The sequence below is a fragment of the Lygodium microphyllum genome, chromosome 18 (genome assembly GCF_053477565.2).
Source record: "Lygodium microphyllum isolate KBCC chromosome 18, Lygodium_microphyllum_v1.1.10, whole genome shotgun sequence".
Classification (NCBI taxonomy): Eukaryota; Viridiplantae; Streptophyta; class Polypodiopsida; order Schizaeales; family Lygodiaceae; genus Lygodium; species Lygodium microphyllum.
Window position 1 is genome coordinate 1,143,127 of NC_141152.1, and position 14,593 is coordinate 1,157,719.

The following is a 14,593-nucleotide window of genomic DNA, read 5'->3' on the forward strand; positions in this document are numbered from 1 at the left end:
ACTAAGGAATGTAAATTTTTTATACTTAAAGCAGTCCACACATTCCAAACACGAATTCCCTAAAATATTTTTTTTCAAGTATGAGTTGTCTTTGTTTGTCCTTTTTTACTTTTGAACCTTTTTTACTGGTGAAGTTCGGTTTGAAGTTTTGAAGTTCAAGTCATATTTTATTTTCTCAAGTCATATTTTCTTTTCTACCTTACCCCCTCCCCCTTGGGAATGGTGAATATCCTTCCTAGGATTAGACGGTGAAGCACTTGCTTGTTGTGCTTTATTTCTTCATGAGCCAAGCATAGAACTATGGGTTATACTCGAGGTGGGTGTGACTTTCCATGTTTTGAGGCCTAATGCCTACGTGTATAATGTAGGTCAGGGCATCGGTTAGGAAGTCTCTAGAGTCTTGTGATGTGCAATTCTTTCTAGTAAGAAGTTGATCCAAATAGGGATGGGCCATAACATATTCCTCTAACGGTCGTTTACGCATGATAACCAATACTCTGAATGAGGTAGGAGCCACATAGGTCGGTGTTGTACTTAGAGATTTTGATTGTGCATCTTTGCTTGGCATTGGTCATAATTTGGTAGCCTTGTTGTTCCCATTGGAGACACAGAGCATACCATTTTTTCAAAAAGGAAGAGTTAGACTTGGCTAACCATTTCAGCTCTTTTAGTTCCTGGGTTGTTTGTAGAGACTTTGCCCTTGCTATAGGAGGTGAGCAACCACTATTTAATAGCTTTCTCTCAAGAAATCTTGTTGGCAATCCAGCTCGGGAATCTTGATGAACATAAACTCATATTCCTCCCAAGTGCGTGATAAGGAGTGTACTTCCGTTGCTAATGGCTCATTGAGGAGGTTTAAATCCAACTATTTGTAGCTTTTAGCAAACGTGATGAAGGTAGCATCCAGGCATCTGATGCAGGTGAGGAGGTCATCTCTCGTATTCATAGCTAGGTTTGAGGCCAAAGTAAGGATGGATCTCCACTTATAGGAGGGTCCAGGGCCTATGACAGGAGGTTGGGGTTTGGTTGAGCAAGATAACTCCATTACTGATGCCTGTCTCTCCTAGGTTGTTCAGTGGGGTGTTTGTTAGCCACTTGTGTGATGGGTTGGTCTTGCACCCTAGTTGATATACTGCTCACTACTTATGGAGCAATTGGAACATTAGAAGTGTCAGGTTGAGTCGGTTTGGATGCAGCCGATCGCAATTTTGGTCGATAGAATTGTTGGGGCTTGATGGGTTAGGTTTCTTTTGGGGTAGTTTGTTTCTCATACCTAGCTGGCTCACAATCTCATGGAGGTGGGTGGGAAGACAATGGTGGTGGCTGAGGGACACATGTGCCACTCATGGACTTGGGCAACCAAATTTGAGTGTTGTCTTCATAGTTTGTTTCTCATACCTAGCTGGCTCACAATCTCATGGAGGTGGGTGGGAAGACAATGGTGGTGGCTCAGGGACACATGTGCCACTCATGGACTTGGGCAACCAAATTTGAGTGTTGTCTTCATAGTAGCCTTGAGCACTCTATAGGGCTTTGAACACCCATCGCATCTTGGCAGTTCACCGGCTCCTGTAGCACCAACTTTGTCTCCTAGGCCTAGAGTGTGAGGTTCTAGGATCACGAGCCCGTGCGGATTGGCTTTGAGGTGGCTATGATTGTTGTTTGGATACCCTTCCCAGCTATTGCTCAATGGCTTTGGAAGTGGTTGTTGCTGGTGGTTGCGTCTAGTTGGTCGTGGTGGGTTGGGATAAGTCATGACCCCCCTCTTTAGGCTTGGCAATAAGTTACTCTATTGGTGGCACTGTGGTCTTAGATAGAGCCATACCACCCTTGCTGAAAGCCATCTTTATCCAAACATTACCAATGGCAAGGTGAATGTGCTGTGAGTTGTAGTTGACATTGTAGTGTGCTTGTTTCTTGAATGCACATCCTAGCAACAATTCCTTACCAGCAGCAACAACAGCACTGGGTAGGCATCACGTAGAAGATCATTGGTAGGCTCTCAATCTTGATAGAGACCACTACCTTGCACTTTCCCAATAGTGAATAAGACTACTCCCCAAACATGCTAAGTTTTGCATTAGTAGGTTGCAATTGGGGCTAACCAATGAGGGTCCAATGCTCATGCGTAAGGATATTATAGTTAGCTCCCTTGTCAACGAGTGCATCAAAGGCATATGTCTTATGACCAGTGACAGATATGTGCAGGTGTGCAGGTGCCACTGCTTCCTCATCCTCATCCTCAATCTTAGTGATGATGGCTACTCTTATGTTTACATGCGATTTAGGATTGGAGGCTCACGTGTAATGTGTGCATTGGAGGGCAGTACTTCTTGACACAACTACCATTGAAGAAACCCATGCTCTCCCCCTCTATATTCTCGAGCTCTACATTGCTGGTTCGACTAATGTTGCAGACCTTGAAGGGTCCCAAGCCCTTGAACTTCATTTTTTGCTTATGGCCTTTCACCGAGTATAGGAGCACTAGGTCGCCCTGCTCAAAGTCATGTTGTTTGACATGCTTGTCAAACAAACTCTTGTGTCTTGTCTTTTTGCAGATTAGTGCATGAGTTTCCAAGAGTCGGGTTTGAGAGAGGCGTTCTAACTCCACCAAGTGTTTTGTCCATGCTTCATTACCATCCCATCTTTCATGTACCAGTACTTGCAAGCTTGGAATAACAAAGAATTCCACTGGCAGGATTGCTTCAGCCCTATAGTCTAACTTGAATGGTGTCAACCGCCCTATGACCATCTTGTAAGCTGTCCTATAGACCCATAGCACTACCATGAGCTTATTGTCCTAGTCACATTGCAGGAGGTAGAGACTACCTTAGTCAAGACATCTACTAGGATCTTATTTGTAGATTCTGCATGACCATTAGCTTGAGGGTAATATGGTGAGAATTTTTGATGGATGATCAAGAAGGTGGATAGCAAATGGACAATCACTTCAATAATGAAGTGAGTGCCTTGATCACTAACTAGTATGATAGGGCAGCCGAATTGCTAGATCACATGCTCTTAAAGGAACTTAGCCGTGGTTCTAGTGTCATTATTCCTAGTGACGCGAGCTTCAGCCCATTTTGTAATATAGTCCATTTTGCTGCAATTATGTATTTCACCTATGAGTACTGTGTTCCGGGACTGATCGGCCCAATGAAGTCGATTCCCCATTTTTCAAATGGTTGTCATGCTATCACTGGGGTCAATTCCATCTTGTCCTTTCGGATGGGGAGTTTGGTTCTCTGGTACTTGTCGCAATGCTTCACAAACTTAGCTGCATCACGGAATAGGGTGGACCACCATAGCTGAGATTGCAACACCTTATGTGCCATAGTGTCTTTGCTAAAGTGTCTACTGGCAAATTCTCCATGCACTTTGGCAAGTACATCATGCATCTTGTGTTCACACATGCATTTTTGTAATAACCCATTGTGTCCTAGTCTATAGAGCTAGCTAGCTATGATGTGATAGGGTTGAACCTTGAGGATAAGGTACTTTAGCCTAGCATTCTCTATGGGTCTCTCAGGCAATCCATGCTCTAGGATTTAGACTATATCGTTTGCCCAATACAATGTTAGATCGGCCCTAAACATGTCTCTCTCACTGTATATCCAAAAAGGTGCACATCTAGTAAGTCATCTACGATGCCCTGGTTAGAAGATTCTCCTATGGGTATGTGGGACATATGGTTTGCCCTATAGTGCTACTTAACCTTGCATACAACCATAGAGAAGTCAAACTCTAATAGTAGAAGTAACAATCTAGCTATGCATCATGTAGCGCAAGGTTTATTGGTGACTAAATAAAGCAAAACTTGATGGTCAACAAAGAAGGTGAAGGGCATAGCTAAAAGATAATGACGGAACTTCTTCACATCAAACACCATAGCCATGCCTTTCCTCTCCATCATGGAGTAATTCATCTCCGTATCTGTGTGTTTTTTGCTATAGCAAAACTCATAAGATAATTAAGATTATGTTTACCAGGTTGACACAAAACAACTCTCATGGCAAACTTTGACACATCAATGCGCATGTGGAATGTTATGTTCCAATCTGGGGCTCTAAGATTGGTGGGGTCGTAAGGGCCTTCTTTAGTTCCTTGTAAGTGCATTGGCATTCCTCAATCTACTTAAATACAACCATCAATTTATAAAGGGTTCGAGCAATTCATGCATCATCTTGAATTGAATCTGAATATTTATTTACTCTAAAATAGACCTTCAAGTTGACTTAGACTTAGCCAAACTTTTTAGCTTAAATGTATAATATGATCTAGTTTCTTCTTAAAATGACACTTGATTTATTTAGAATTTAGATGTACTACAAAAAGTAAAGTTGTATCTTATAGAAACAACTCTAACTTTTAGAAGAGATGGTTTTGATAAAATACACATAGTTTTTAAGTTAATCTTAGCCAAAGTCAACCTCTTCGACTAATTTTATAACTTTAACCAAAAGTGTGTTGCCACCTATTTATGTTAGGTAACTCTATTTTACATTTTAACTTTAGTTGGAATATGGATATGATAATTTATAATCTCTTCAAGTATTTTTCATGTCCATTGGTAACGCTAATACGAATTTGCCGCATGAGGTAGTACTACTAGTAAATAGTGATATAGATGCACCACATGAGACAACATCATTGGCTCTTGATGCAAATTTGCCATATGAGGCACTGTCAATACACTTCTCCTTACAAATTTTCCACACGTGTACTCCCAAAAGAGACTTCCAACATTCTTGAATATGTGCATTGGATCAATGGTTGATCAGTAGGAAATTGTAGTATTGTAACCTTTTAAAGAAAACCATAATCCTTTTCATTATTTAGAATGGATGCGTGAAGCACTGAACTCCCTTATAATTTGTGGGTGGTGGTAAGTTGATAATAACCGATAATAACCCTGACTTTGGAGAAGTTGGTGGCAACGCTATTCTTAGACATCACGTGCCCTAGGATACATCTATTTTCTACTCAGAACTTGCACTTCAAGGGGTTCAAGGAGAGATTATATAGCCTACACTGCTCAAAGACTGCGCGAAGCTTATCTAGGCATTCTTTCTCCCATCTCTTGATTAACATTCCAATTACACTTTCCTTATACCTCACATGCATTGTCTTAATAGCTTGTATGTGTGATCCTAGATGATAGTCATCCATCAAAACTTGGATATCAATTCACTGTGTAGTTCTCTTGAGACAAATCACAATTCTTGGTTTGATCTTATCATTGGCAACATAGATATTTACCATTCATCACTAGATTTGTCTTCTTTAGACAATCCATTTCATTTTCTATTTAGTGATCAATCTGATTGTGGATTGACAGATTCTACTTTGGAAGTAGAGGCGAGTCTCCTAATTTCCTAGGGTTACTTAAGCATGTGTCATCACATATCTATTGAGACCATGTATCATATTTGTTAGAGACAAGAAGATTTATGTTTGACCTAGAGGATAGTTTGTTTACCTTATTGAAAATAGTATTATCTTCCTAGTAGATCAAAGTTGGGATGGTTAGATTTGTCTATAGATTAGAAAATCTCTCTTTTGATCAATTGGATTTATTCCAAGATTTTATTTTATTGATGTGCTTTGATAATGTGATGGAGCTTGACAATGATATCTTTGTTTTATTGTGATACAATATGGTTCATATTTTTGCTATCAAGTGATCCCGAACTATAATGTAACTATGTTTATGGATGATTTTGGACTAGCATGGGAGATTTTACCTACTGAAGACACTTTCTCAATGATATGTAGTTTATACTTTAAATTAGTGATGGCATAATGTGAGATGCATATTACACTTGTTAGTAGTTGTTGGCCATCATGCTCATGGGTTGATTATGCAAGTGAAACTCATGTTGATTCCCTTGTTATCAACTTACATGTGTACTTTGACAATGCTCAAAGGGCGCTTGCAACTATGTACCATCTTAGGCATATGTCCTAATGATAGATCTCAGCATGTGCTCATTGATAGACATAACTAGGAGTTCCAATTTCATGTGTGCATATGAAAATAAAGTATATTAAAAACCTATTGTATTGAATAAGTGTGCATTGCCATGCGTTGGAGCATTGCTCTTTTTTGCTAAGAAGAGCTCCCAACACTACTTTTTCCCCCCAAAAGCTAGGGGTAACTTTTCTCTCTCAAGATTTTTCTCTATGCCATTGTAGAATTATAAAAGCATATTCCTGAATGGGCAATGGTAACAAATAGCTTGCATGTGGATGAGTTGGTTATGGCATGAAAGGGGCACAAGCTCCATTCCTAAAGTCATCATAAAGTGTGTTTGCCCAAACAACCATTTAGGGATAGATGTACATTTTGGTAATGGGTAGCTTGGAAACTTGGTAAACCTCTTTCCAATTGTGGGGACCATGTTGAGGACTATCCTAAATCATCATGTTCATCACTAGATGGAGCTTTATTGGCCTCTCTTGGAGAAGGTAGTCCTTTGTTTATTTGCCCATCCCTAGTAAATAAGTCTAGAATTTCTACTTGATACAACGCTTGTTAACTTCCTACTATAGATGTTGGTTTACATAATGGGTACTCATTGGCTACATGCCATACATTGGTGGTTATGGATTTTATGGTTATGAGAATATATACTTTATGCATTTCATGGATTATGAGAATATAGACTTTATGGATTGTAATAATGTGAAACATTTGATTTGGGGCATATATTTTTGAGTTTCAGTATTGGTGATGTGTACTTAGCAAACAAAGGTGCAAGGAGTTATGTGGGTGGCTACATCCTAGAGGGTTTCTACATGCATAGGTTTTTGTATCACCCTAGAAGGATGTAAACATGTAGATGCATTGAAACCATAACTAAAATAAGATAAGATAAACTCAATTTAGGTTTTGGAAAAAATTGGGATGTTGTGAGGTTGCAAGTTATAAAATTTAATTTCCATGGAAAAATATAATATGAAAGAGTTTTACAAGTTGGAAACAATAAAAGAAGGCAACTTCAAAACTCTTAACCTAAATCCTCTTGTTTATGACTTCCATTTGTATGATTACATATTATACATCAAGGTCATTCTAAAATGAAATATGAAACATGAAAGGATGGGAGAGGGCTTTGCTAAAAGAATAATCTACACAAAAGAATAGATTTTGTCCAATATCGTCATACTTCATGCATAAGATATTCTATTTGAAATAAAAAAGGCCTATAAATCAATTTACTTGCCCCTGAAATAGTCCATAGACTCCTCCTCAATTTTGTCCATGTTCTGTATTTTGAAGAAGATGTCAGTTTGAAACCATGATCATTCAATAATATTTTATGAAGCTCATTTTCACATTACTTATATTTAATTGTACAAGTAAAAAGACTATTTAACTTCGTAGCATGTTTTCTAGATCAAGTGGCCTAAAAATCAATTACGAGTTATAAATGCATCCTTTTTCAAATTCATTAGACATCATTATATTAATAAAAATACTATTAAATCATGCATCCACCTACCAAAATAAATTAATGGAGACACTACAAGGGGATGGCTCGCTTGCGAGATATGGCAGACCAAGAGTTGACTTGATCATGCCGTTCTGCATGGTCTACCTCACTATGCTTTGATGCTTCAATCTCCAGTAGGTGGAGTTGACGCTCTAGACTGGTCTCAAAGGGAGGCAGAGGGATGCCTCGCTCGATTGACAGAGCGGGTGGTTCTGGGGGGTGCTGTGAGATGTGGATGTTATGACCCCATGGCCGGTTGCTACTCCTTGCCCATGTACGGGTTCCAGAGAGGGTGGCTTAGGTGGATATTATGGAGGCACCACTACAATGTCCCCATCTTGTCGGTTTGGTGGACACTTATTACCTCCAAGATTTGTCACACATGTAGGGATGTCTACTCCCGTGACTCCAAGTTTCCCTTGACCATCCGTGGTGACATCCCTATGGGTGCTACTTCGGGAGATACCACCCCCACATGTATGCCAAATGGACAAGGGTCGTCTGGTTATGCCCAAAAGCGTGGTCCTAGGTGGAAGAGGACGCACCTTAGATGTACCCTAGCAGGGTAGGGATACCTAATGGATGAGAAAATAGGTGCCATGATCATGAATGATGAGGAGAGGAGAGTGATGGCTTGCATGAGAGAGTTGTGACAACAAGTATTTAGACACAGCATTTTAGACCACTGGAAAAATATGCTGGAGGGGAGCAAGGACTATGTGATACTGCCCTTGCATGGGGATTTTCCGGTACCTACAATGACAGAGAGGTTTTCCATAGGATGGATGATGGATTGTATGTGCGCATACCTATCACATAGAGGATCGCATGTGCACAAGGCAATCAAGAGTAGTGCTTCAAAGACCTGAGTGATTGGACCCAGAGGATTGGTGGAGACTCACGGTGTAGGCCACAGACTCTCCAGGATGATGGGGGCAATAACGAGAGACAATGAGGGTACGATTGGAGGTAGGGGTTATGTGTCATCTAGGGAGTGGCGGCCATAGAATGTATTTGGTAGATTTTGTAAGTTTTCTTTTGGTTGTTCTCACTTTCTTATTTGGAATACCACTTGTACTAATAACCTTATTTGTTACAATGCCACTTTGTTTTCTTTGTAGCACTTCATCACAAACCACGATCCTAGAGGTTTGGAGACTTGGTATGCAGAGAGACACTCTCACTACACTCATCAATAGATTGTATGTGTGCGGTAGTTCAATAAGTCATGTCTCTTCCTTGTTTTTAGTCATTAGTTTTTTTGTGATGCATTATGTATTGTGGATTAATCTTTGGTTGTTTATATTGTAGAGTCCGTTCGATACTCCATTGCATTGAGGTGAGCTCTCGGCTGGTAAGGAGTTGTAGCAATCACTTGGATTTATGGAGCGCACATCCTTTTTTTTTTTGTTCTATCATCCATGCAAGATCTTTCTATAATTTTAAAGCTTGCTTTTAATTCTATTTAAGGTCTAAATTTGATATCTTGATTTTTATATTAAAAACACTAAAAGCTATTATACTTTTAGAAAACAGAGATGAAATTATGGTTGTTGTAAATTTGACATAGATGCATGAGAACTTACATGTGCTAATTGGATTTTGCTACATATTTCGAGCACTTCTTCAATTGGGGCCCAATCCCCGAAGTTCCTTTCCACAAATTGGTAAGCCACTCCTCCCTTTCCTGGCCTCACAATGAGAAGCCCACCTTTGATAGTCCCTTCACCCACGAGTGTGGCATCGAAGCCTGTGGCCTTTGCCCTCTTGTAGTTGGCTAAGGCTACACGATTGAATATAAATCCCGTTATGAAACTCTCCTTGGGTAACACCCCTCCTCCTAGTGCCTTGAAAAAGTCTCGGTTCTTATCCACCATAATCATACCACCCCAAAATCGAGGCCAAAATGATCTCACCTGCCAATTCACACAAATTGTTTGTCATGTCAAACACATAGTTTTCTATAGTTAAAAGGACCTCCCTTGCCAATTCACATTCATTCATTCTCATATCAAATATAAATATATTCATTGTGAGGTATGTTTTGGGATAGAAACTAATGTGCACACACTTATTGTTTAACAATCTACTAGTCCAATCAAAGAAAGAGGCCAAAATGTGATTAAAAACTATTAATCTTTAGGCAATCTATCAATCTAGGCAAAGAAAAATTATATATTCCTAGCTTGGACTTATCTTCACATAACATTGACAAAGCCATGAGTTCATTGGTGGCATCTTACTACTATATTATTTTGGTTGTAGGTCCAAGAAGCCCCGAACCTCCAAAGGGCTTCCCAAATCTAACCCCTTTTTCAAACCTCCATTTTTATAAATTAAACCTCTCTCTCTCTCTCTCTCTCTCTCTCTCTCTCATGTGTAATCTCTCCCTTTCTCTTCCCCCTCCCCTTTTTAATTAAATTCCCCCCTCCCTCTCACGTATAGGGCTTAAGCTTTCTCTCTCTCTCTCTCTCTCTCTCTCTCTCTCTCTCTGTTAGATTAAAGTTTTTAATTTAAATTAAATATTTTTCACAATTTTTCATACACTTTGAGAGGAAGATAAAAGAAGAGAAAGAAGAGAGAGAGGAGACAGAGAGAGGAGAAAAAATGGGGGGAGAAAGAGAAGAAGAAGAAGAGAGAGAGAGAATTATAGAGAGGAATGATAAATTTTAAAAGAGAAGAAAGAAATCAGAAAAAAGAGGAGAAAGAGAGAGAGAGAGAGAGGAAGAAGAAGAAGAAGAAGAAGAAGAGAGAGAGAGAGAGAGGGAGGAAAAAGAGGAAAGAGAATAGTCTTTTTTAAATTAAACTTTTTTGACATAGTTTTTGATTTAGAGAGAGAGATAGAGAGGAAATATATAATTTGGGAGAGAGAGAGAGAGAGAGAGAGAGAGAGAGAGAGAGAGAGAGAGAGAGAGAGAGAGAGAGAATAGGGGGAGAGAAAGGGGAAAAGAGAAAAGAAAAAATATAGAGATAAAAAAGAGAGCAAGAGAAAAATACTTGAAAGAGAAAAAGAGAGGAAGAGAAAAATGAGGAAAGAGAGAGAGATAGAGAACAAAAAACCGAGAGAAAGATATAAAGAGAGAAGAAAAGAAGGAAGAGGAGCGAGAGGGAGAACAAAGGGAGAGAATTCTAAAGAAAGGAAATATAAAATGTAAGAGAGAGAAAAAGAAGAAGAAGAAGAAGAAGAAGAGATGATATGAACGGAGAGAGAATTATTGAGAGAGAGAGAGAGAGAGAGAGAGTATGTGTGTGCGTGAAACACACATACTCTCTCTCTCTTTCGATATAAGAGTAGTGGTTAGAAATCGGTGAAGTGGCCCCTTTAAAGGGATATCAAAGTCAGCATGTATGTATGCATATAAAATTTAAAAGAGAGGGAGGGAAAGAAGAAAAAAAAGAAAAAAGAGGAGAGAGAGAGAGAATAGAAAGAATATAAACTTAAAGAGAGAGAGAATAGAAAAAAAAGAAGAGAGAGAGAGGGGGGACATGGAGAGAGAACTATAGAGAGAGGAAAGATACAATTTGGAAAGAGAAGGAAAAGAGAGGAGAGAGAAAGAGACAGAGTGGGGGGAGAGAGAGAGAGGGAAAGAAGAAGAAAAAGAAAAAGAAGAAGAGAGAATATGAAGAGAGAGAGGGGGGATAATAAAGAGAGGAAATATAAAATTTAAAAGAGAGAGAGAGAAAAGAATAAGAAAAGGAAAAAAGAAGAGAGGGAGAGAAGGAAAAGAGAGAGAGAGAGAGAGAGAGAGAGAGAGAGAGAGAGAGAGAGAGAGAGAGAGAGAACCAAGAGAGGAGAGAAAATAAACTAAAATAAAAAGTAGAGAGAGAGAGGGAATTAGAGGGGAGAGAGAGAGGAGAAAAAATTAGAAATAAAGAGGGAAAAGGGGAGAGAGAGAGAAAGAGAGAGGATAAATGGATTGTTGAGTGCAGTTTCTATGTAGTAGCACGTCAACTTCACTTTGCACGAAGCACGGATGGAATGCTAGTGAATACTTAAGAAGAAAATGTGAACTTTGAACTTTATTTTGCAAGCATGTCATACCTCAGTATCTATGAACTCATTGAGAACAGCCACCAATTGAATGCCTAGTGCATCGAAGATTGGCTTCCTTGAGTATAGTTGGTGTGCTTCAGCTCGACACATTACACACCTAGAAGAGTTGGACAAATATAATATGTATAGATTAGATAACATTACTTTGTATGGACCAATTGACATAAGACCTAAGGGACCTAGAGTAGAAATTTTGTTGTGTACAGCGAATGACAACGAGGTCTCATTCCTATCTAGTATAGGTACAAATGAACATTGACTACGATTAACTTCTTTCCAACAACTTGAAACCCCATGCATAGAACACCCCTTGCGTAAAGCTAAGGCTTATTATAACAGGGATGGCAAATTCTAGGGACCACAAAATTTGAAATAGATGGTTTAGAAGTTGGCAATCTAAAAAGAAATAGGTGAAAATGGAGAAAATCCCTCCCTCCCATTTTCTCCTCAAACTTCAAAGGTTTGATTTTGTATATGTGCCACCAATTTGGGTTTCCCTGAACAGTGCCCCCTACGATTAATGCTCATTTACAAAAAGAAAAAGAGGATTAAGGATGAGAAAAAAGAGTAGATAGATGGAAGGTACCCGGGCCGGCGAATGCAGAAGACAAGGGTGGGTTTAGAGAGCCAGATGTCGGAGGCTTTCATGGGGGGCGGGAGGCGCAACGCCGAAGGCTGATGATCATTATTGGCCGATGCCCACGGATCCGCCCCAACCCGATACTCAGGCGTCACCCGCTCCACAAATATCTTCTCAAGAACCGAGAGCGGGGCCACGTCCTGGGCGACCGCCGGGGGGCTCACCAGGCCACACATCCGGGGCTCCTGGGGAACGGCCGCTACCGTCCCTTTGAACTGGGCAGGCGCCGACGTGGCGCGATCCAGGCCGTTGAAGCTCCTCATGGAATCGGCGGCGGCCAGGTGGGGAAGCGGCGACCGGGCGGCGGGCGATGCGGTCGAGCCCATTGTATGGGTGCGATGCATGGCCATGGACTCGGGAGGGTTGATATCGTGATGCTGATGCTGATGCGCCATGGACGAGGATGACGACGATGATGAGGACGATGATTGTGAGGACATGCGTCTGCGGCGGGCGGGCAGGGTGAGGTTGGGCGGCATGACGATGCCGCAAGCGCTGGCCCGGTCCACGAAGCGCGCCACGTGTCCCCTCTTCATCCCGTACTGCGCGCTCAGCGCGGCGGGGCTCTCGTTGAGGAGCTCCGGAATGCCCTTCCCAGAGGCTTCTAGCCGCTCTGCGTACTCCATGAGCGACCGGTCATGCAGGTAGCTTCGGATCTCCAGCGCGTCCTGGTTATAATAGTTCATTATTAATTAATCAATGAAATCAGGCGCGGATTCCCGTTGAACTAATAATCTGATATTTGGTGGAAGAATAATTAGTATTAATAAATAAGCAGCCATACATGGCTAGCTCTGCGGCCAGCTAATTACCCTTTGCCTTTGCGTGAGGTTGAGTGCGTCCATGTCCTCAGCGCTCATCATCTTGAGGGTTGGGACGTCGTCCCAGCCCTGTTCCAGGAGCACCGCCAGCACATCACCGAGCGCTCCCCTGCCCACGAATTCTTCCAACGAGAAGGAGGCCATCAATCGCTACCAATGAATTGAATTGATTAGATTCACCTGTTCTCGCGTTGGTACGTCAGATCTGCAGTGTGGTGCCCTGATCGAGGGACGTTATAATCGACTGAATTAGTTGTGGGCCGTGACCACACACACAGAATTAACGGTGCTGATGAGCTCTTGTTACAAGAGATGATCAGAATACCTGTGCCCCGAGACAGAGAGAGAGAGAGAGAGATAGATGAAGATCTGGTTCCTCGTCGCGTTCGCAAGGATATACTCTCTCTCTCTCTCTCTCTCCGGCCGGCTGCGCTCGCCATCCATCTCATTCTACCAATGCCCTTCCTAACTTCTAGCTCCTCGTCCCCACCCCTTAAGCTATATATATATATGTAAATGTTGTACACGTCTATGGATGCTTCTTACACACCTTAAGCTATATATATATATATGTAAATGTTGTACACGTCTATGGATGCTTCTTACACACATGACCTGCTTAAGATACCGTCTCAATGGGGATACTTCCTTCTCTCATGATAATGAAAAGGATTTACTTCCTCTTCCTCAAAAAAATTTTCCCGAACCCTGGTGCAGCGTGACCTCTCTTGTCATAAAATATCGTGGAATGTCGCCTTCACTTGTAAGGTTCTCAAATGGCATTTCTTGCCATACATCATGGCCTATACAATGTAGGCATTTCTTTTGCAGAGTTGACCTACTTCTCATACGTGTGACATTCAAAGCTTAGAAAATGTCACACCAAACGTTGCTACAACTTACAATTAGTAATGCCTATTTTGTAACCATGTGCTGATCGAGCATCACCCATGCCAATGCAATTATTATTAACAACTCACTACTCAACCATGTTTATGACCAATAAGACTTACTTCTAAGAAATACTCATTGAACTATCACTCTCGCTCATCATTCTAATATTTTAAAAAATTTGTGAACACGAGATTAAAGAGAAAGTAAGGACAGTTACATGGCTTTGTTTGGGGAATAGGGAACTTGTGTACAAGGTGGCTACTAAAGCTTTTCAAAAGCTCCAATCACTACAACATTCATGCGCCCAATCAATCAACATGCAACGGACTTTAACATTTCACATTATCATTGCTTATCTTTTCCAAGGGCTTAGAAGGATGATGGGTTAGTCCCTTGTCAATGCTCATAGGAAATATTTCTAATCTCACTGATACAAAAATCTTTAACTTGAAAGTTTCAGAGAGATTCTTGAATCCAATCACATGTATTTATAATTTCTTTAAGTATAGCTCTTTATAAAGTGGAAGAAATTGTAAAGACTTCTCCATAGCTTTAAAGGTTATTGTTCTCCTTTTTTGCAAATTTGGACTCATTTTACATTGAAGCAAGCCTTGATGTTTTGTGAGCATTATAACAAGCATAGTGATTCAAGATGTCTCTAATGATGTGATTGACAACAAGGGGGATT

The 14,593-nt window shown here is 40.7% G+C and overlaps 1 protein-coding gene across 2 annotated transcripts; it reads right to left on the minus strand.

The window, feature by feature from the left end:
- Positions 1–6,925: 6,925 nt before the first annotated feature.
- Positions 6,926–13,491, minus strand: LOC148020509 (uncharacterized). Of its 2 annotated transcripts, XM_087698277.1 has the most exons (6): positions 13,337–13,491; positions 13,003–13,231; positions 12,137–12,858; positions 11,539–11,647; positions 9,083–9,412; positions 6,926–7,269 (listed from the first exon to the last, which is right to left on the minus strand). In XM_087698277.1, the coding sequence occupies exons 2-6, from the start codon at positions 13,153–13,155 to the stop codon at positions 7,219–7,221; spliced, it is 1,365 nt and encodes a 454-aa protein (XP_087554403.1). In that variant the 5' UTR covers positions 13,156–13,231; positions 13,337–13,491; the 3' UTR covers positions 6,926–7,218. The 2 variants fall into 2 exon arrangements, with proteins under 2 accessions (XP_087554403.1, XP_087554402.1); XM_087698276.1 differs by having other exon boundaries at positions 13,003–13,489.
- Between the last annotated feature and the right edge of the window lie 1,102 nt (positions 13,492–14,593).

Coding starts and splice junctions, on each gene's coding strand:
- LOC148020509 (XM_087698277.1), bottom strand. CDS start 13,155: ATGGCCTCCTTCTCGTTGGAAGAATTCGTGGGCAGGGGAGCGCTCGGT. Junction 9,413..11,538: donor ATGAGTTCATAGATACTGAG/GTATGACATGCT, acceptor GTGAATTGGCAG/GTGAGATCATTTTGGCCTCG. Junction 7,270..9,082: donor GCAAAATCCAATTAGCACAT/GTAAGTTCTCAT, acceptor TTCAAAATACAG/AACATGGACAAAATTGAGGA.